The 21,858-nt window shown below is 38.4% G+C and overlaps 1 protein-coding gene across 1 annotated transcript; it reads right to left on the bottom strand.

Annotated features, from left to right (window-relative positions):
- Window positions 1-834: 834 nt before the first annotated feature.
- tbx15 (T-box transcription factor 15) lies at window positions 835-20,736 on the bottom strand. The gene is made up of 8 exons (XM_057336025.1): window positions 20,238-20,736; window positions 15,972-16,176; window positions 13,877-13,978; window positions 10,542-10,713; window positions 8,176-8,343; window positions 7,875-7,939; window positions 6,621-6,718; window positions 835-2,770 (listed from the first exon to the last, which is right to left on the bottom strand). Exons 1-8 carry the CDS (start codon window positions 20,437-20,439, stop codon window positions 1,935-1,937), a joined length of 1,848 nt encoding a protein of 615 aa, XP_057192008.1. The 5' UTR covers window positions 20,440-20,736; the 3' UTR covers window positions 835-1,934.
- Window positions 20,737-21,858: the final 1,122 nt, after the last annotated feature.

Here is a 21,858-nt window from a genome sequence, read left to right as displayed (position 1 = left end):
TCAGACAAATAAAAGCGAATAATTGTTGGAATTGATGTCCAGATAGAGGAAGATGTGCCAAATTATGAAATCATAGTTATTCGTCTGTACATCCAGTCATTACTAGGTCTGCACTTGGAAAACAGGTGTTTCCAATACAGGGAGACGTCTCCACGGTCCTTTTTACTTTCTGATGATGATTCAGATATGATTTTTCATGGCTGGAACTGAGCACATGATGAGAAATGATTTGAAGAAAAAAGAAAAATAAAGAGGAACAGAGAGCAGCAGAGAAAATTACTCACTTCTGAAGACATCTGTGTAATGGATGCTGATTATGCTTTAAAATCACTGAGGCTCGTGTCTGGATAATGAGGGTCAATCCAGAGACATGAGACAAGTGATCATAAATACATATTGTAAATGTATTAGGAGGGAAAAAAATTAAAACCAGAAATGTAAGAATTACCCGCATACAACATCTAACATATTCCTCTCTTCCCTCATCTCTCAGTCGCATTAAACAGGTGGTGTGTTTATGTGCATCACTACATTGTGATGGATGAATGTGATCCACATGGTCATCTCTTTCTTCTTTGTATCAAAAAAAACAGCAGGATTACTTCTTTGTTTTAAAATTTGTTTTGGCACATATGGATTTTCAGATAATCATTTTCTGTCTCTTTAGTCAACCCCTTGGTTTTAATAGATGGTAAATAAATATGCATAAGAGGGTTGCAACCGGAGAGGGTGATGGGATTGATTGTTCTCTATGAATCACACAATAAATAAAACAACTTTTAATTATTTTTGTAAGGTAAAGAAATTGTAGTGTCGCTTTTCAGATTGTGGTGATACAGACTTTATTTAAAATGCTTCGCTCTCTGTATGAGATCATGTATATAGATTAACACAATTTTAATTTATTACAAAATTAATATATTCTTAAACTGTATCTTGTTGTCATCCAAATCTGTGATTTTACGATTTAAGACCCATCAAACAACAAAACAAGATTTTTCAACAAACATACAGACGACTTATAATGTTTATTTAATGAACTTCTTGTGCTTGGCACTGGCATTTACAATCTTCAAAGCCTGAAACAGTATTTGTTCATTTCTCCCCCACACTGTTTTAATTTCACCATAGACTGGCCATATAATTGTATCGTTGCTTAGCATTTAAATATATTCATCTACAACACTCAAAAGCATATACCTTAGTTACCTTGTCTTCCTATTGTTTTTATCCACACAACAATTTCAAACCTCTGCGTGCATTTACTATTGCTTATATGTTTATGAAGGTAATCATCTCAGGATGCAGTCAAGCCATTTCCAACCAAAAGTTCAACATTTCGTTTCAATAGAGCAGATGTCCATTTTACTTACAGTATATCTGTAGACCTCATCTTGTTCAGTTTCCCAACATTATATCATGACCTCTTGCATCACATTTTACCACTTATCAACAACAAAAATGAATCCCGACTGAATGTGTTTGCTCACAGTTTTGTTGATGTCTCTCATTCAGAGTCTGTGGGGCTGTGTTATTGCGCTCAGTATTGCACCAGATAGGAATTCTCAATAGAATCCATCAAGAACATCCTCTAAATTTTGTTCAGTTCTGCATGTTGTTGAGGTTAGCCAGTCGGCAAGAGAGACTTAAGTTAAGTTTGCAAGGCCATTGTAGCTTGTACATCCATTGTATTTCATTTACCAGTATGTAAGAAACTTTCACGCAGTTTCTGTCAGTCAGATTTTTGTGTAATGAGATGATAAGTCTTTCGTATACCAACACCACATTAAAATAGCTGGCGTCACCAGCAGCGCAACAATGTCGAAGTACACGGCAATGCATCAGACATTTCGAATTATGAAAGCTTCGAAAAAGACCTGCAGCATATGTCTGTGTTTTAATCTGTTTTTGGTTTGTTTTGTTTTTCAACTGTTTCAAACCATGTGCATGGACATCTGAGTGGAGGAGCCATACTGGCGTCCATCACAGCTGCTGGCCCCCTGTTGGCTGCCGGTGTGGTTGCCGATCATGTGCATACTGTCCATGCTGCTGTTGGACAGGTACTGGCGTTCAGCGAATGCTCCGGCCGATGAGGAGGAGCACAGCAAGCCACCCTGAGGCTTCTCTGGGCTGGCTGCCAGGCGCGGCGAGGCTGGGAAGTTGTATCCGTACAGGTTGTAAGGATTGTGAAGGGAAAAAGCGTTGTATGTGCTCTGCTGCACGTGATGATGGCTCCCAGTGAACATGTGGGCGGACGAAGGGGAGGTGCCTGACGGAGCCGACGACCCGGAGGCGGGGTTTGCCCCTGCTTGCATTACGTACTGCAGTTGCGACGCAGGAAAAGATGCCAGCTGACTTCCATATGCATCCATCTTACCCCCGCCGCTGCCTCCACTGCTGTTTCCAGCGCCCAGCGAGGTGTGCACCCCACCCTGCATCCCTGCAGCGATAAGAGAAGAAGTCCTCTGAGGCAAGAAGGAATCTGAGCCCTGGCCCGAGGCTACAGGGCCTCCTGCTGTCTGGAGGCGCCCGTAGGAACCGTCGGCCAGCCCTCCATAGCCCTGCAGGGCGGCCATGTTGCTTCTGGCGCAAGCCGGGTACTCAGACAAGCCTAAGTTACACAACTGGCTCTCCCTGCAGCCCATATTGAAGGTGTTGGGGGCCAGATGGAAAGTAGGAGGAGAGCAAGAGGGGGAGAGAAGGTGTGTCGCACCAGAAGGAGACGGGGTGCCCGTGCTGGAGGTAGTGGGAGAGGTGCCAGTACTCCCGCCTGAAAAATACAGACAGCAAACATTTAGAAACTTACAAACCCTGAGGACACACATCTATGCATGAAGAATACGTGAATACACACACAAGAAGAGAACAGAGAGAGAGAGAGAGAGAGAGAGAGAGAGAGAGAGAGAGAGAGAGAGAGAGAGACAGCTCTAAAAACACAAACACTGTCCAACAATCACACTGACAGCGTTTCTCTTATTTCATCCTGCGGACCACGAGCAGTCTCGATGGCTCCTTAGGGCGAGCACGGCATCTTTTCAAATGAGAGGACTGTTCAAGTTTGGCCACTTATTAACCCATAAGTGCACGATATTAGGTCTAAATGACAACGAATGCTAAATTCCAACAGTTGGGTTTTGCTGGATCAGTGACCAACTCTGTTGGTGTTTGTTGGGTCAGTTTGAAAATGACAGCTTTGTCTTCCAGCATTCTAAAACCTATTCAAATATTTCTTAAACTGTGACTTGGTTGGGAAGTGCAAACCAGTCCTAATGGAACTCCACTTTTCACATGATCTCATTGTGATAATGGTCTAAATTTTCAGTTTCTTGGTTCTAGTTTTCTTAGGTTTTTTATGTCAGCTAACTGGCTGCAGCCATCTTAGGGACACTGCAGCAAATGTGGCTTGAGTTTGAAAGCACGCATGTCTGGTCAACAGAACTCTGAGCTGGCCTTTTTCTCTCAGTATAAACCCCAGCGTTTGGGCATATGTTCATAGAAGAAAAAAGCAATTGGCAGAGATGCACAGCGAATAAGTCAAACACTTGGAACTGAATAATAGCTATAGCGTATCAATCACATATTTTGTTATTAATGAGAAATTGGCCAGCACTCAGTTTGTTGTTTCAAAAATTTGGTCTGGTCTATGGTTGGGAATGGGACATAAACTATGGACTTCTAAATAAGTCTGAACTCTCTTGGCTGAGGTTTAGACGAACCCCATCTGGTCGGCTAGTCGTGGCTCTACTCTGTTGGCGGAAGTAAAGGAGACCTCGCAGTGTTGTCACGTTTTGCCCCGTTGTTAGGCTGGAATGAGAGAAGCTTCAAGTGTGCTTAGAAATTAAAGGAGCGGTATGTAATAATTTTACTGTATTAAATCAAAACAATACCTTAATATGTTCGTAGACATTTAGGAAACATGCTAAGTTCATATATTGGTTTGTCCAAAAAACAACGCTATAGCCAGTTATTCCACGCTGAAATGTGCATTCCGTGCCGGAATGTGTGACCCCGCCCACTGACGATTTACCCACTAGTGTATTTCGACAGCTCGGTTGCCAGTTGGCGACAATCACTGCATATTGCAGCAAACAAACAATCTGGGTCAGAGCAGAATCCACCCTTACCGGTACTATTACATTGCAAACTTAAGCCCTATTCGCACAGGATTAGTATTATCTAGGGACCTCTGGTCATTTGTAATAATTGCAGAGATTGTCTGTGATCATGTTGCGCATTCGCACTGGATAAGTGAACTCTGTGATTTTACTCGAATTTACTGACTTATCTCCCGGACGTGAATATGACGTGAAGGCGCTTCCCTCTTTCTTAACATGGCACAAAAGAGCGCTTAACACGGATGCGCTGTCTGACAGAGATTCACCGACGCCACCTTTAACCCGTTACTGTACACACCAGGCTGGACCTCGCGTTGCGTTTTGCCGCGTCCCACAGTTTAGAAGCTATCTTCATTGAACATGTCAAAGCAACTGTTTCAAATCGCTCGAATAAGAGCGTGATTACATAATGTAACGCTAGACAAAGGATGTCAAAACAAACGGATGCTGCGTTAATTGCGTTAAATATTTTTCACGCGTTAATTTGAAATAATTAATAGCATGCGTTAACGCGTTACCGTTGACAGCCCTACTTGAAAGTCTTGTCGTTGTAGGTGTACTTGTATGTAAACAGAAGAATGTTCCTTACCGCATGCTGCCATGCATGTCATCCATCTCCATATATTCTTTCTTTTTTGTTTCGCTCTTCTGATCCTGTCATGTTTTTTTATAGTGAATATTTTCTCTCTGCCAATATTATTGTTGTCTGGTATGTAGCGACATAACCCAGCACCCAAAATACTGTGAAAACACTCCAACGCAGCTTCCATTCTTTGCGAAAGATCACTGAAAAGGCGCACAGAAACCTTGAAAAAATGAGATACGATCCTGCCAAATCTTGTTCAAAATTTCAAATCGCAGAGATGCCGATTCGCATTGGACTAATATTATCACAGGACGTCGGTGTTTGTCAAAATATGGTAGGTAATTTGTGGGGGAATTTTTACTTGACAAATTACAGACATGGCCGTTTCGCACGGGATTAAGATCACAGACAATCTCTGCGATTATTACAAATGACCAGAGGTCCCCAGATAATACTAATCCTGTGCGAATAGGACTTTAGAAAGGATTACTATATTATTTTACAACTTACGAGGAGTAATATACAACTTTATTACAGTTATTTAAAGGAGACAGCAATATGGCCTGTAAATGCGACCTTCGGAGGACGTAACCTCGGAAACAAGATGCTGATTGAGTTATATTTGCAAACAAGAAAACCACTGCAAACGTACAAATGATCAGATAAACTTACAGTGCAAGAGTTTATGCTTTCCATTACACTCCTGAGGAGGAGGGGCGGGAAAAACCCTCACCAATATTTTGAATTTGGACTGCGATACCAAACTCAACCGCTAGGCGTCAATGTTACATACAGCTCCTTTAAGTAATTACTTCAATTGATCTGCATGTACTTGGTGAGGGCAATCCATTACAGGCTGTGGGGGGGGCAGGTGGTGCAAGGAGAGGACTCACATTTGTGTCAGCCGTGCGAGAACTTTAATTAACATTAAATCTGTTTCGAGGAGTTTGTGATGACAAACAGATGTCCACTCAGACAAAATAGCATGATCACATTACTCTGACCTTATGATGATGAACCCAGGGTGGGAAAATATAGTTACATCAGCATTTGATCATCTGGACCATAATATTATCTATGCGTATAAGCCTGGTGAACAAGTGTTCTGTAATCAAATAAGTGTGACACCCTTTCGACCTGTGACCGATGACGTGTTGCAAACTGTATTATCAATGGAAACTCATTATTATATTTTTTTATTTACATCTGTAATAATATTCAAAATGTTACATCTGCCTGTATGAACAATTAGCGATGAGACCCCAATGTCGACAGCTTTATTGTTTATAGTAGAATGGATTTGATTTTGACACACAACTCACTTCCGGTGTAGACAGGGTGTGAGAAAAAGGATTCAAAACAGGTGGTTTTTTTACATTTAAGGGACTGAGAATCAAGATATGTCAAGCAGGTACACAAACACTCCTGGACACCAAAACCCAAACTTTTAAAACTTGTCCCACCCATAGTAGAGCTCCCTACAGGCTAGAGAGTTAATGTTATGTCACTATTGTGGTCACACAGAAACATTACATGATCGATGAAGCAATATTTTATAACAGAGGCCTTTGTTATTCAAGAAAACATGTTAAAAGATCAGTGTGGAGACTATGTTGCTTGAACTTTGTTGTTTGGTTAACCTTCAATATTTGCAGGGTTGGAAATGGGAGGATCATTATTTACTCACTCTCATATTATTCTCTGCAGAACACAAAAGAAGATATTTTGAAGTATGTTAGTAACCAAACAACATTGGCCCCCATTGACTTCCATTGTTTGGACACAAAACCACTTTTCTCAAAAAAAAAACTTCTCTTGTGCCAAAAGAAAAGAGTCTAGCGCATATTTCCAATGACATGCAGGGTGAATACTGACAGAATTTGGATATTTGTCACTTGGACCCTTCACTGCATACACACCTTGCTGCTTCTGCATGTTGGTGAAGTCCTCAAACGTCAACGTCCTCACCGGGGGCCTCCAAAAAGCATACGTCTCCATGATAGCCTCCAACCCGGTCCTGCACAGAGAAAGACGGCAGAAATGTGAAAAGGTAGAGAAAGCAGGTGAGAATTTCAGATTACGCACTCGAGACGACGGTCGAAAGGGAGGGAGAGAGGAGGGGGGAGTCGGAGGAAACCAGAGCCTGTAAAAAGGAGCAGGTTTTTACTGTGTGAACATAAATCTGGGTGATGTTTCATCTCTGTTCTGTACATGCCTCCCCTTCCTGTGTGATTTACTCCTCTCTACTCCTGCGCCGGGCCTTGCCGTGTGCCTTAAGAGGCAATATTTCTCCTCCACTCCCTCTTGCTCATTAGTGAGACACGGTAATGATTTAAGCACTGACTGGAGGTGCATACTACCCGATTGAATTTGTCACGAAATTCCTTTCTATAAAGTAATATGTGGCTAACAAGACTGATTGTGATTTACATTCAATTATTGATTTATGTCTTGGTCGAGTGCAATTGATTCCACCGATCATCTAAAGCCAATATTACAACTTAATTTGCGGTTTGTAAACTGGAACGAGAGGGATCTATTGCAAAAATGGAACTGTGGTTACTTTGTGATGGATCAACAGGTTTATTGTACAATAAAGTCTTTATATTTTTGCAGCATTAGTTAAATAAGGATATATGTGTGAGGGCAAGAGTGCTTTCTCGCTATATATATCTTGCTCCTGAATAATCTTTTCATCTCAATGTTTTCTGCAATGAAAAACTAACGCTAGTCCATAAATCAGGCGGTCTATTGTTTGAAAAATGAAAAAAGATGTCTCAAATATCTGTGGCGATAATACTCTCCAGATGGAAGCGTGCTTTCATGTGCTGAGGGCCTGTCTCAGACTTTCAGTGTATGACCGTTCTGACTCACGGTCTCAGAGACGGAGCAATAAAGAGCAGAGGAAAGATGGAAATAAAGACAGAAGAGGGTGGAAGGGAGTTTGAAAAAAGCGAGAAAAAGAATGATTTTTCTTTCCGCTGTCCCTCAATCAAATCGCTTTATCACGGATCAACAGAGTTTTCTTGGCAGCCGAATGAGGGAGTGATTTTAATGTAGCGGGATGTGGGATTATAGAAGGGATCTCCTGGGGTGGATTTCAATATGAAAGGCCGTCGCTGAGATATGTGTGTATTTGCACACGCAGCACGGACGATACAGAGAAAATCTACCTGTTTCTTCCAGAGTCCCGGAAACCTTTGGCAAATGGGTTGCGGTCGATCTTTAGACGGGTGATCTGTTATGGAGAAGAGACCCAAAAAAAGACAAATTCAGTATTATTTAGATTTAGACGTTTTATATATAATAATAACAAAACAAACAAACTAAATAAAATTTTGATATTTAAATGAACAAGTCACATATCTTTTTGTATTTTTTTATGCAAAAAAACATATTTTAATATTTTTTAACTACTAAAATTTTGCTTTGTCTAGGTTTTACAGTGGTACACACTGACTGTCAGAAATGGACCTGTTGGTTCTGGTAGGCGGTAACTGTGGTAAAGACGGTCTCTGGAAAGCTGAAAGTCTTCACACCCTCCCCGGTGGGAACAGGTTTTGTTGGAGAAAGCTCACTGCTGAAGTCCTTCCGGATCACATGGACACGGGGTTGATATTTGTGCATGGAGTGCAGGATGATCTAGGAATAAACAGAGTCATATTCATCACCTATTCTGGCGCATTTACAAAAGTGCATTTAAGCGGCTCCTGCCGTATGTATTACAGGCCTGTGGCATAATGAGGCTGTGAATATGAAAGCTGCACGTTCCTGTGCCTGTAGCCACATAGGTCATATATGAGAACATGTTGTATCACAGTGTGTACACATGTTTATGAGATATGAATCAGGCCGGGGTGAGTATCTCACACCAGTGTGCTGGCGTCAAAGCGTGGAGGCTGCAGTTTTCCCTCCGGCCATCGGCCTGTTTCTAATTACTCCCCGTGTCAGTGTGCGTCTCCAGGGTCTGCCGCAACCAAGGAGGTCAGGGAGGAGAAGAGGGGCCTTTGCAAAACAGCTTGATGACAGTAAATTTAATATTCCAGTTCCCTCCCCATTTCTACTCGACCCAAATGCACGGCCCAGGAGACGCCGGTGATGCCCAAGGCCAGACAACACCAGCTCAACACAGAGGAAGTGCTCAAAGCCACATTGCTGTAACCCCACAGATATTAGATGTTTGGGATCAGGAACATGTTCTGAGTTAAATCTGCCAACAAGAAATTTGCAGGCGATCTCTGACCGAGAAAGAGCAAGTATGTTAAGTAAAATCAGAATTTCATTTTAATATTAAATTGTAATTTTTTATATTTAATACTGCAATAGAAACACAATTTCACATCTTTTTTTCTACACGAGCAATACTGCAATATATTTACAATGATAAATGTAGCTATTTTTTGTCAGGAGGAGGGAGGTAAAGTTGATATAATTTATGAAGGCACGGTCCCACACAGGGCGTTCCAGGGTTAACTTCAATTCCGACCCTCGCTCGCCCTCAAGGCGAACAAAAAATAAAGTCTCTTTTTACGAGGTTGTGGCATATGAAAAGTCCGCTCTCTTCTTCCTGAAAAAACACCAGCCTGTTGCAGTTCTAACACCCATATGTAATTACATTTGTCAGAATACTCGAGCGATAACATCAGTGATTCAAGTGAAAACAGCCGCATATCCAGAGAAGATGGCAGCGTGGCAGCGATCTTCGCAGACTTGGCCTCGTGCGGCTAACACCAACTCTGCATCTAAAATGCTGATGCACAGTATGTCTCCATTATGGCAAGGAATGTGAGACCTGCAATGTGCATTCATAACCTAAAGCACTGTTCTACTGGTCATACTATATGTAGATGTACAACTGAAAAAGGTCAGTGATACGAATCAAAATAATCCAACTGTTCCACTTCGAGAAAAACCTTTATATCACTTCTATGCCGAAGCCAAATTTTCATCCCCATTTAGAGCAAGTCGACACTTGTAACCATTAGCTTAGTATCACTTTAAATAATTCTCAACATTAATCTAACAAATGCAGCACATAATAAATAACATTCCTGGAAGGAGCAAGCACCATCTTGAGCCTTTTAAACCATACTGAGAGAATTAAGTACATTTTTCTTGTGGCTCTCATTATTTCGGACAGAGCTGGACGTATCACCCCATTTTTCAAAGCCACTGTCGATGCAACAATACATAACCATGACAACCGTGCAAAACGCGTTGGGGATGTGGGAGTGTTATCTGATGCTTCAAGAATAAAATCATTCATGTGCACACATTCTCTCACTTTTACATCACAGGCACAAGTCAAACTTCAACACTGAATAATACATTGTACAAAAAAAGAAGCATCAAAATTTGTCCTTCACTGCATGAGGTTAATTGTCTGGACCTAAAAATGATCGAAAAGATCTGGATGACATACTCGAATACATTACGTATGTTGGGGGAAAAATCATAAATACATTTTCAAACAATACCATGTGCTCATGCTCCATTTGTTTTCCACAATTGTGTTCAGACACATGGGGAATATCAGTCAGGTACATTAAAAACGTTCTTTTTCCAGTTCTGCCAGTCCTTCGTAGAATACACTGAGTAATGGTTTTCTTACTTGAGAGAATATACAGATGTCTTGGGGGGAGTCTATTGGGTCATCATCCATCAACTTGTGTGTGTGCTATAAATCCTATGATGTGGAGGTGTCTGGAATAGCAGGTGTACGTGCTGTCTCATAGATATTTTTTTGTAGTAGTGTGTTTAGGTGGATGTTGTGGTGAATTTTTTAATATGCACAGATTGCAAAAATGAGGTTTTGAGGATGTTAAAATGTTTCCACTCACATGGCCTTGATCATCCAGCTCATTGTTGGTGAGTTTGAGTTTGTCAAAGCTGACCACCTGTCTCATCCAGGTGTCTCCTGAAGCCAGCGAATCCGGGTGGATATAGACCCTGGGAGGCACTGGGGAATCCGCATTACCCGCAACCATCCACTTTGAGCTGTGATACACATACCTGTAAAAATGGAGACAATGGTTTTACCATTTTTTTGTAGCCCATAGTCTGTATGAATAATACCATAAATACTGATATCCTGCATTCAACCCTCAATTAATGAAAATACTTTAAATTAAGTTTTTGCACTTATAAACAGATGTGTCTTTTACTGCGCATATAAGCCGTAACAGCAACAAACTACTCTGTGTTTACACAAACTTTTTAATCACCAACAGAAAGGCCCTAAATGTATAAGATTCACAATACCAGGAAACAAAGTACCACTTTGAATTACGGTTCAAATTTTGAACCTATTAACTATTAGCTGCAGACTTGTCACGGCCTACCAGAGTTACACTTTCTAAATGGAAAAAATCTAAAGGAACACAAACTCAAAGACTAAATAAACAAACCAAATAAAGTATCGAAAAGACTAGACTGCCTAAAATAACAACGCTGTCTGTCTTCATTAGTTCACTCCTAATTCAAACGCATGTACGAGATGTCACTAAGTTAGAAGCTGAAAGCACAACAAATGGAAAGCATTAAAAAGTTTTAATACTGCAACTAATGCTGATTTGATAACTGAGTATTTGGGTACTTCTAAAATGTTTGCAGGGCATTCCCGCAGCTGCCTGCCCGAGGCACAGCTGGATGCCTTTAGTTCTGGCCATACGCTCAGTTTTGAGAGTGGTTAGCTGCACCACTTCTGCCAAAGTCATCATTCATCAAACATGGACTAAACTCATATTTGACTGCTTTTGTTAGCGCTTGGCAGCATTAAACATCATCCATGTCTGTATTATTCTCTCCCAGAGCACACCACGGCAGCCCACATGCACACACATAGGCATTCATTTCTTTGATCTAATGTTGAATAGATAAGTCATTTAACAAGATATCTGTACAAAAGTTTGTGCTGTAACACACAAACCCTGTCACTTGCCCGCATTTACTTTCCCTCACACGCAAACACATGCACCTCGAGTGCCAGGCGTTTTTGTAATTTCCTGTTTGGAGCCCTGTTTAGGGTTATGCTCTGTGTAGCAGGGAAAGTGTTAAAGAAGAGGGAAACCCAAGCCCAAAAAGGACTGGAAATTTGATTAGCCCTCTTTCATCTTTCGTAATTCTGCCATCTGGCACTAGCACGATCAATAATGATCCGACTTTACATGACACCTTTTTGGACAGATGGTTGAGCGACTGCCCCTTAGAGTCTATCGATATTTATACATCAGTACACTGTACACACGCAAGAGTGTTTACATGCAGAAATGCAAAGCGACACAAAGTCTAGCTGTAAAATGTGAAAAAGCAGTTGTCAGCTTTATTTGAAGAATAATCCTTAAAAAATGTCCTTTCGTGATGTAACCTAACATACAAGTTGTTTGAGTCAATTTAAATTAAATGTACACACATATACCACAAAGAAAATGTTATGACAGTGCAGGTGTTTTGGTATTTTTATTAATTTCACACACCTACAACACAGCAGTAAATTGACCAAATCATATATTGGGTAAGTTAATGACGGAGTAAGTATCAGTTACTCTACCCTGCTTTGTGCACTCTGTATGTACATGAAGTGTTTGCTCCATGTGTGTCTATGTAATAATGTGTGCGCCTATGGAATGGGAGAGAGCTCAAGCATGTATGAAGTGGACAGCTGGACAAAGAAAAGAGAACGAGGAGACAACCAAGCCATCATACAGTATATACAGATGGGATATTTGTGAAAACATTAATAAGAGACGGAGAAAGAAAGAAAGAAAGAAAGAAAGAAAGAAAGAAAGAAAGAAAGAAAGAAAGAAAGAAAGAAAGAAAGAAAGAAAGAAAGAAAGAGAGAGAGAGAGAGAGAGAGAGAGAGAGACTGCAACAGATATTTAAAAATCTGGGTTGCTTTGCATTTTCCTATTTCTTCTTTTAAGTATAACCCATACCAAATGGCCACATTAAAGAGTAAAGTAATTCAAGTAACATGTAAAGAAAGTTTTAACAAGTCTAGTATAAACTCTATGTCCATTGAAAAGGGCAGTGCGCCTAAGTAAAGTGAGTAAATTCCAATAAAGGCTACGTTTCCAGACCCGAGCCCGCGAGACATATGAGGCATTCCAGTGACAGCTCTCTGCTCCATTTGCAAAGCCTTGTGGTAAATTCCCCAGCCAGGAAGAAAATCCTATTTAATTTTACAAGATCTTTTGGCTTCTAAAATCCTCTATGATATTTGGGGACACTAAATGGCTCTCTTCAAGACCAGTCTTTGGATGACTGTGGTTTTATTTTCAGTAAATGCATACATTAATCTAAATATCATTGAACTTGACGATTGTTGTGTTGTCAATTTTTCACAACATAATGAATGTGTAACAAAACCAGCAGGGTAATGTTTTTCAAAGCAGAAAACATTATACAGTTGATTTTAAACATTCATTACCTTTCTATTTATCCTATTACATAAATATATACAAGAAAAGACTGGTAATCGCAGTTTTATTTGTAACAAGCAGAAACACATTTTATGTAAATGTAATGCACTGTTATATGACTAATGACCAAAATATCCTTCTCCCTTTACCCCTAATCCCCTGAAACAAGGTTCAGATGTCAAACCTTTTCAGTTCTGATCCCAACAAGCAGTGTGTGAGACTAAAGCATAAACACTATTCAAATAGTTATACAAACAAAATCTGATGCTTTTGAATGATGAAGAACTGTAACACTTTTCAATAAGTTTACATGTATTTGTGTTAATTATTAACATTTTAACATTTACTAATACATATTTAATATCAAAAGTTGTTCAACACGAAAAAGGTAAAAATTAAAATTATATTAGAAATAAATTATAGAAAATTAGAAATAAATTAACTGCAGCAACAAACTTTTAAAGACACACAGCAAAAGTAAATATTGAGAGGTCAAGTGCACTTTTGCAAACTGTACATGAAGGTTTAGTTGCATTATGCTTGTAATGCTTGTCTGGAAGCATGTGTGGTGGAAAGTTGTCATGGTGAGAGCACAATCACAGGGACACACAACACCACCTTAAATGCTGATATGGCAACTCTGTCAGGGCCGCCATCAGTATCTCTTAAACATGTTGAGCTCCTGTCCCATTTCAGGAGGGGTCGGTTTTCTTGTTTATGGCCAAATGTGCTACAGTCTCTTGAGCTGTGCTTACCTGTATCTTTTGTTGTCCACAGGTACAATGTCCATGGCAATGTAATACTGCTGATGTGGGTCTAGTCCTACGATTTTAACTCTCATAGCAGGAAACATTCTCCTGAAATGGAACAGGTGTAATTATTATCAATAAATAAATTGCAATTACTTAAACAGTGACGGTACAAATGTAGTAAAATAATCTTGTCAAAATGGTAATAGAGAGTCAAATGAAAATAAAAATATTGATACACAAGGTTAATGTAGAAGCAATTTACCACACTAACCAAGTAGGGATTTAATCAGTTCAAACTCTGACAGTTAAATGGATCAAACACAAACTAAATGAATACATTAAAAATATTTAACATTTCAGACTGCTGTGTAAGACATTATTGCTTAATTGCATATTTTAAACTTTAAAAGCCACTTATTTGTGTTATTTGTGTCCTCATTTAAACATCATAAATCGTTCTGTTCATAATGAGGGAAAAAACTCTTTCTACATCATAGGCATCATTATTATTAGCATGGACACAAAATACACAACTATTGATGGAGTCTAAAATGAGAGAAAGAAATTATAGCCTTCTTGTGACTTAAAATAAACACAATAGGAATGACTAGCCGAAAACGTTGTTAAAAGTTTATGCCCCAATTATGTCCTTGGATAAAAGATACTGGTACGAACAAAATATTTCTTAATAATTTCAAGCCGCAAAATTTATTGCACAATTCTGAAAAATCAGAAGAAAGGGTCTATTGATGCAAGTAGCCTACGAAAATGTTAAATCACAGCAATATAGCAAGCGTTTCTTAATAAAGCTTCAAGACACTGAAAATAAATATAACCATAATGTTTAGAATTATAAAAACAAATTCCCCCAAAATGTTTGTTTAAATGTAATTGTATGTCTTTTTTAAAAAACATTACAAATCAATGGTAACTGCAAATAACAGATGTATTTCTGTATTAAATAGACTATTCATTGCAACGCAAGGAAAAAGCATTCATTTTCCGTTAATATGGGAAACAATTAAAAGGTTTGTATATAACAACCATTTAAAAAATTGTGTGGGTCTAAAACGAATAGACTGGTTTCTTGGTTTCATTTGTTATGTTAACCGAGCTAAATGCCTATTAAATTATCTTTATTTGATAGTCTCACAATTTAGGAAGTGTTCTTTAGCACGCTTTACCCGGTTAATACAAGGGTTTACACAAAGCAACTGAGACATGTTTTCATGTTGGTTTGATCGTAAAGTGTAAAAGTGGCGGGGAAATAGGCTACCTTGCTATAAAAAATGGGACGAAAGGTCTTACTGTGTGTGTAGGTTAAGTTATATGCTCGGTTTGGGCCGTAATTGCCGCCCATAAGAGCAAAGGAACGAAAAACATATTTTAAACAAATTAATTAGAAACAGTTGCTGTTGTGTTGTTGCGCTTGACGTTATAAGAGTGGGTGAGTATAGCCCCACCGTAGCTCATCATGCAGGCTGTGGTTTGTGATTAGGTACCCCTGCCCCCATGTGTAACACATTAGCTCCCCCCAAAACAGTGTTTTCATGTTAGTCCCTGTGCGCAACAACGTCGTCCTGAGAAACAACTTTATACTGTATGCGTGTCCCAGAAAAAGAGAGTGTGATGTGCGTACGCATGTATGGGTATTTTTTTATGTATACAATCAGAAAAACACCTTTCTAAATAATAATAACAATAGGCTGATTATAATACCTGCAAATAAAAATATTGTTATAGGTTATTACAATAAAGCTACTTGATACTTTTGTAGGCTATATGTAATTTAATGTAATCAGGTTGGTTTTCTCACATATTACATGCATGCAATTATAATTTAGTTTTAAACTATAATTTAGTTTAACATTTTAATAGGCCTACTTTATTTAAAAAAAACTATGAGAAGTTAATTAATTGGGTATAGCTGTCCATACTTTTTACATTTCCACTATGTGACAATTTCTTTTTTCCGCAATACGGTACCAGTAGCGCACTGAAAAATATTGTTAGCGCATTAAATGTTGTTACAACATGTTTTACACTCCACTTCTCGTTCTCGTAGACTTGCTTTGTTTTACATTTCATAAGGGCTCACCTTCCTGCCTTTGTGATGATCATTTCTGTGCCAATGTCATGGAAGCGTTTCCACAGATCAGCGCACTGCAGCTCCACCTGGATCTCCTCCATAGAGACTGAGGGTGAAGGATCGCAGGCAGGGGTCAGGTCCGCCGGGGAGCCGAACGAGCAGGACGTCCTCTCTGCCAGACCCTCACCGTCAGAACCCGGGCTGGCCTCCGAATCTACAAAGAGTATATAAAATCATTATAAACGCCAACTGCAGAAAGGAGGCCTCAAGAGGCCTGTTGACAGTATTGAGTGCTAGCACCAAATCACCTGTAGCAGTAAAGGAGACCGATTAGGATTTGTTTAAACAATCATGGATGAGGCCTTGAATGTTTAAGGAAAAATAAAGCAAAATAAATAAAGTGTAAAATCTGATTCCACCGCTTGGCTGCATGCATAAAATGTACTGTATTCATATTTGATGATTTTGGACACGCGGGGGACACGTCAACCAACTCACTGACATTACTTCCAATACCCCTGCATATTTGTAACGGATGGACACCAAAAATAAAAAAGTCCTATAACGATTAGAAAGTAGATCGTGAAGAATTTATGTGAAAGAACGGGCTGATATTAAGAGCATAAAATTCTTCACACTTTCGTTCTTGCTGATTTCGTAAAAATAAGTTAACCATTGAGAAATTACAAAGAATTTACCATGTTAGTTAGTTATAGTCTAAAAGTATTCATTGAATAAAACTAAACAATTATTGCATTTTCAAAACACATCCAAAACCCAGTTTATCCTAAACGAGCTAATATGTAGCCTATGCGTCTTTTGGAACAGCAAAAAAATCAAAGCGCAAAAGCAACCAAAAACCAGCGATATTTTTTATCACCCTGCAATCAGGTAAACAAGATTCTTTAATGTTATTAATATGCAGCACATAGACAAACTTAACAAAAATAAATTTAAGTATGATAGTTAAAAATAAAATTTTAAACATTTTATTTTTTGTTTTATCTACACATTATTCTTCAAGTCACTTCAAAACTTACAAAGGCCATTGAGCAAGGTTGTTATGGCTGTACACGTCATGCAAATGTGCAACCGTGAAGCTGCAGAGAGACAGGGCCAGAAGCCCGGGCCAAACCACCAGCACGATGTGCACAGCACACCAGAACCCCTGAGGACAGTGGAGAAAAGCTATGAAGCCCTAAAGCCTTAGCATGACAGAGCCAGACTTTCAGCATCTTCTTGAGATATTCTATCAGCATAATTACAGCAACTATCACACGTTCTCTCAGGCATGTTAGAACGATGGCTGTCGACTCCATCTAAACTTGTCAATGTGTTGTCGTTTATGAGCTGTTGTTATTAAGCTGGGAAGGGCTTCGCCCATTCAGCAAGAGTGTCTATCTTAATGCCCTCTGCCAAAGTTACATAGAGCATAAGGAAAAGTATAGCTTTCGCTTTAACGAAAACCGAGAAAGCGGCTGATATTTCCCTCAAATTGGACAGCAACACACAACAAAAGCTTACTTTGGGAATGATAAAACCAATCTTAGGAACTTCAAACAAGTTTTAGTTTACTTAGTCCAGAATGCGTAAACATATATGAATTTGTCTTGCATCTATATAAAAGACATAACGCAACAAAAAAATTCTGCTTTATTTAAAGTAATTTATTTATATATTTTGATTGTAGTATTCAAATTGGGCCTGATGCTAAGCCCACGTAGAATATTGCAAAATATCATCTTCACATAAAAAATCATTTAACTCTCTTGTACAGTGTTTGATTTGGTTGAGAATCACCTAATTATTTCTTTGGGTACAGACGACCCACTAAGCATGAAATTGCAGCGTAACCCAATCCACCAGGAACAAAACCACCTGTTTCCGCTCGACTTCATTCAGTCTCATGTAAGAGGGAGGTAATAAAAATAAAGCTTAAGAATCCATTTAAATATACACATCTGTCGTTTTTCGTTTTTAACTTTGTCTCTTTGTGAATTATGTAAGCGACGTCAAATAAAAAACAGCATAAGGGAACATTACGGAAATATACAAAAATATTTATTGAAGAATTTCATATTTATCATATCCATAATTATTTTTTAAATAGGCCTAGTTAGTCCGTGGGCTAAGTCGTCAAACGGTATCATAAATCAAGGTTTGTCTAGCCTAAATTTTAATGTATAATCTATAAAAGTAAATATCACTTTGTTTTTGCAGAACATTTATTTTAGTAAAGCACTCATTTTCTCAGTAAACTCTGTTTACTGAAAAAAAAGTGGAACTAATCAGCAAGTCTACGGCTGATCACAATAACGTTTTAAAAGAAAAAGAACGCAAATATAAAATTAATAAAAGATCATGACAGGGATTAGTCAGATGGAAATCTGTAACAAGATCCAAGCCATTGCAGTAAAACATCGATCAAGTTAATTTATTCTAACTTCTAAAATTATTGTGGTTCATAAATCAAAACACTAATAACATTAAAATAAATAAGGGGTCAGCTGTCAGTCCGCTATTCCATGGTCGTGGTTGAAGTCATCAGTCTCATGAAAGCGCTGGAGGTTGTGAATTTGAAGGTTTTGAACATTATCCGAAATTGTTTATGTAATTTTTAGTAAACTCGCATTGCTCAAGGAAGTGAGAAATGAAGACTCAAATATAGAAATTGTCGATCGTGTCTGTTTGTAAATATATTAAAAAGTCACTTATCCTGTATGCGCAACAGAGAAAATATAAAATAGCGCCACTAGCTAAACTGAAATTTGCCACTTAGTTTATCTTAAATAATTTATGATTGTGCTTAATTTATAATTTGCATGGTTGCACCGTTGTACCAACCCGGTGGTGTCGCAATAAATATTCTATTCTACTTTAAGAACTTTTCGTTATTCTTAAAAAACAACAAAAATAAAATAAAACATTCTTACTTTTACCTAAAGGTCCATATCTTTATTTTTAATAGAATGTAAGAAACACATAAATATTTGCTTAACGTTTATCAATGCTTTTTTAAGTGTAAAACATAACTTTGACATGTCACCTTATGTGTTTTTGGGTTCGTCAGATTGTTTTATAACAAAACATAATGAAAGAATCTGCGTAATACAGGCCTACTGTGACATTTTGTCCCGGAACACATAATCGCGTAATAATCCAATTGAAAAAACATCAGAGAGCACATCGTACCGTTATTCGTTCTAAACTCGGTAGGCCTATTTTAAAATCCTAGAAGTTAAAAATGAAAGGTTAGGCCTACAGGTGGGAAATGTGAATTAAGTATAAGTAGATTTATTTAAAAAGGCGATTTTACGAAAAGGCGTTTGACTACTCACCTGCAGTCTTTGATGTTCCTCTAAAATTAAATGAAATTACGCTATTTTATATTTTACTATGGCTTAATTTACCTTCATCTATCATGCATACTATTATGTTTTTCTAGGTTGTAGTCATATTTTAACACCGGCGTCAAAAGCATATAAAAAATGTATAAAAATGGTCAGTCAGCAGCCTGTTGCAACTTAATGGTCTGCCTAATGGCAAATGCTTCTGAAGCGAGACTAATGAAGTGATGACTAACGTTGCAACAGTTGAACTACAGCGATGAAATCGAGAAACACACACACACACACACACGCACACACACATACACACACAATTGTGTCCATAAGTGCCTGTTACAGTGAACTCACAAGAGCAATTACAATATGAGACGATCTGGAGACATCTACAGTAAATAATATTAAAGTGGGCTGTGATATTTCCAATTAATTTTTAATGTACAGTCTGTTTGTCTAATTAACCATTAACAAAATTGCAGGGCCCTCGTGGATTCTAGTTACAGACACGAAACAATTTCAACTACGAACTTTTTAATAATCTGCCACTGATTATGTTTTCTAAACTCACAGGTGGGACATTGCAGATATTTTTCGTATATCAGTATTATAAATAATTATGGTTTTAGGTTAAAAAAACAGGGCTTTGAAATAGTATGAATTTACTAAAGAGCATCATAATGTCTCTGTTTATGCAAAATAATTTAAATAGGAAAAAACAATAGTCTGTAAATAATTGTTGACTTTATATTATTGAAAAACTTCACAGAATTAAAAGTGATGTTCGGATCAACTGTGCAGGCCTATGCTATAGGCTACACGGTGGAATCACATCTAACAATGCCTACGAATCATATTCCAGAACAACACCTTAGCTTGTAAACGGTGTCAAAATTGCAGTTACACGAGACACCATGTGTCATCACGCACTAACCCGGATCGATATCCAGACAATTGGCAGGGTCCTCGCTGTCTCCCAATTGTTCGTTGCTCGCGAGGCTCTCCATAGACAGCTCCAGTTCCTTTTCTTCCCAACCCCGGAGCTTCCGCTTCTTGTTCGTCCCGATCAGCGCTTCTACCGAAAAGGCGTGAGCTCGTGAACTCAGCGCGGCGGCCGATCGCCTCCTGTCACTCATCTCTCCCACTGCAAATCCAACGGAGGACAAATAAAAATCTCCTTCCGGCAATCGCAGGATCACCGCACGCGCAAAATGTTTCTAACGGGTTGATTTTGCTGTCCGGTGAAGACGGTAATCCAAATTTAAAGCTAATGTTTGCCTTTTAAAGGCTCGAAAATATAAGCACCCATTCCCAGCAAAGACTCTTTGGCTCAATACCTTGTCCGTGAGGAAGATTTACTTATAGCCTATATATATATGTCGATGTTTTGCGGCTCCGTCCAACTTCTCTGCCTCTCTTTTTCTCTCCTAGAGTCTCTCTGATTGATATTCACTTCTGGAAAACTTTTTTCGAAGCGTTAAGGGCAACCCTCTGTCTGCTTGTCAAATGCAGACCGTCCAATGGAAAGCATAGCAAGAGAAAGAGCCAAAATATGTCGTCCAATGGATGAGGAGGGACATGAGCGTGGTGTAGAAACTCTGAGTTGGACTTTTGAGATGGCCATCTTACATAAACTTTATTCTATTTGATAAACAGATTAAGAATAGCTATTTAAAGATATTTTTGTTAATGTTAAAAACGGATAGATGGCTAATCAATTAAAATATATTATTATTTTTTTGTATTTCATTTGTGCAGGTCATTGTAAAATGTCGGTTTGAGCAATCTTATGATAAACAACTGGCGTTTCTGACCATTTGAAATGGTCAACTTTTCTTTGATTTGTAATAACCTTTTAATTTCCCCCAAATTAAATGACTATCTTAATGTATTTGTCATTTAATATGGTATTTAATGATGAATTTTTTATATTTTATATGGAAGCTTTTATATGGAAGCTAATCGTCACCTTGTAATTAGGTTCTTAATGACATTTGTGTCAAAACTGAGTTAAACCCACCCATTCTTGTTTACTTTTTCAGAAAACAAAAAGGTTCTATCTACATATCTACAAAGTCAAATGGAATGCAAAACTGATGTATTTTTAAGTGTTTATATTTGCCCTTAAAAAGTCTACATGAGCCTTGTGGTTTTACCTTGCATATCCCCCGATTCTTTATAAATCATTCCGCAAAACTAATCCCGTTTACCTTAACACAGATCCCCTTCCCATAACAAGCTTGTTATCTCAAAGTGTCTATGCTCCTCAAAATCCACACTAAAACAGTAAAGACATCATACATTAATACACAGTAAAATCGCCAGTGTTAAAAAAGGTCAATTTAACACTCACAGTGTATATATAATACACACTCTCAAAGTGTGGATTATATAGGATTATATATACACTGTGAAAGTTAATTTGACCTTTTTTACACTGGCGATTTTACTTTGTAGTGACGGCAAGTTCTGCTTCTGTGCATTCTGTTCAAAACGTTTGGCAGGGGCTGTCGTAATTAAGTTTTATATGAAAGTGTTAACGTAACATGAGGCCT

This window comes from Triplophysa rosa, linkage group LG6 (genome assembly GCF_024868665.1).
Source record: "Triplophysa rosa linkage group LG6, Trosa_1v2, whole genome shotgun sequence".
NCBI lineage: Eukaryota > Metazoa > Chordata > Actinopteri > Cypriniformes > Nemacheilidae > Triplophysa > Triplophysa rosa.
Note: the sequence above shows the minus strand (reverse complement) of the source record. Positions and strands in the feature narration are given on the sequence as shown.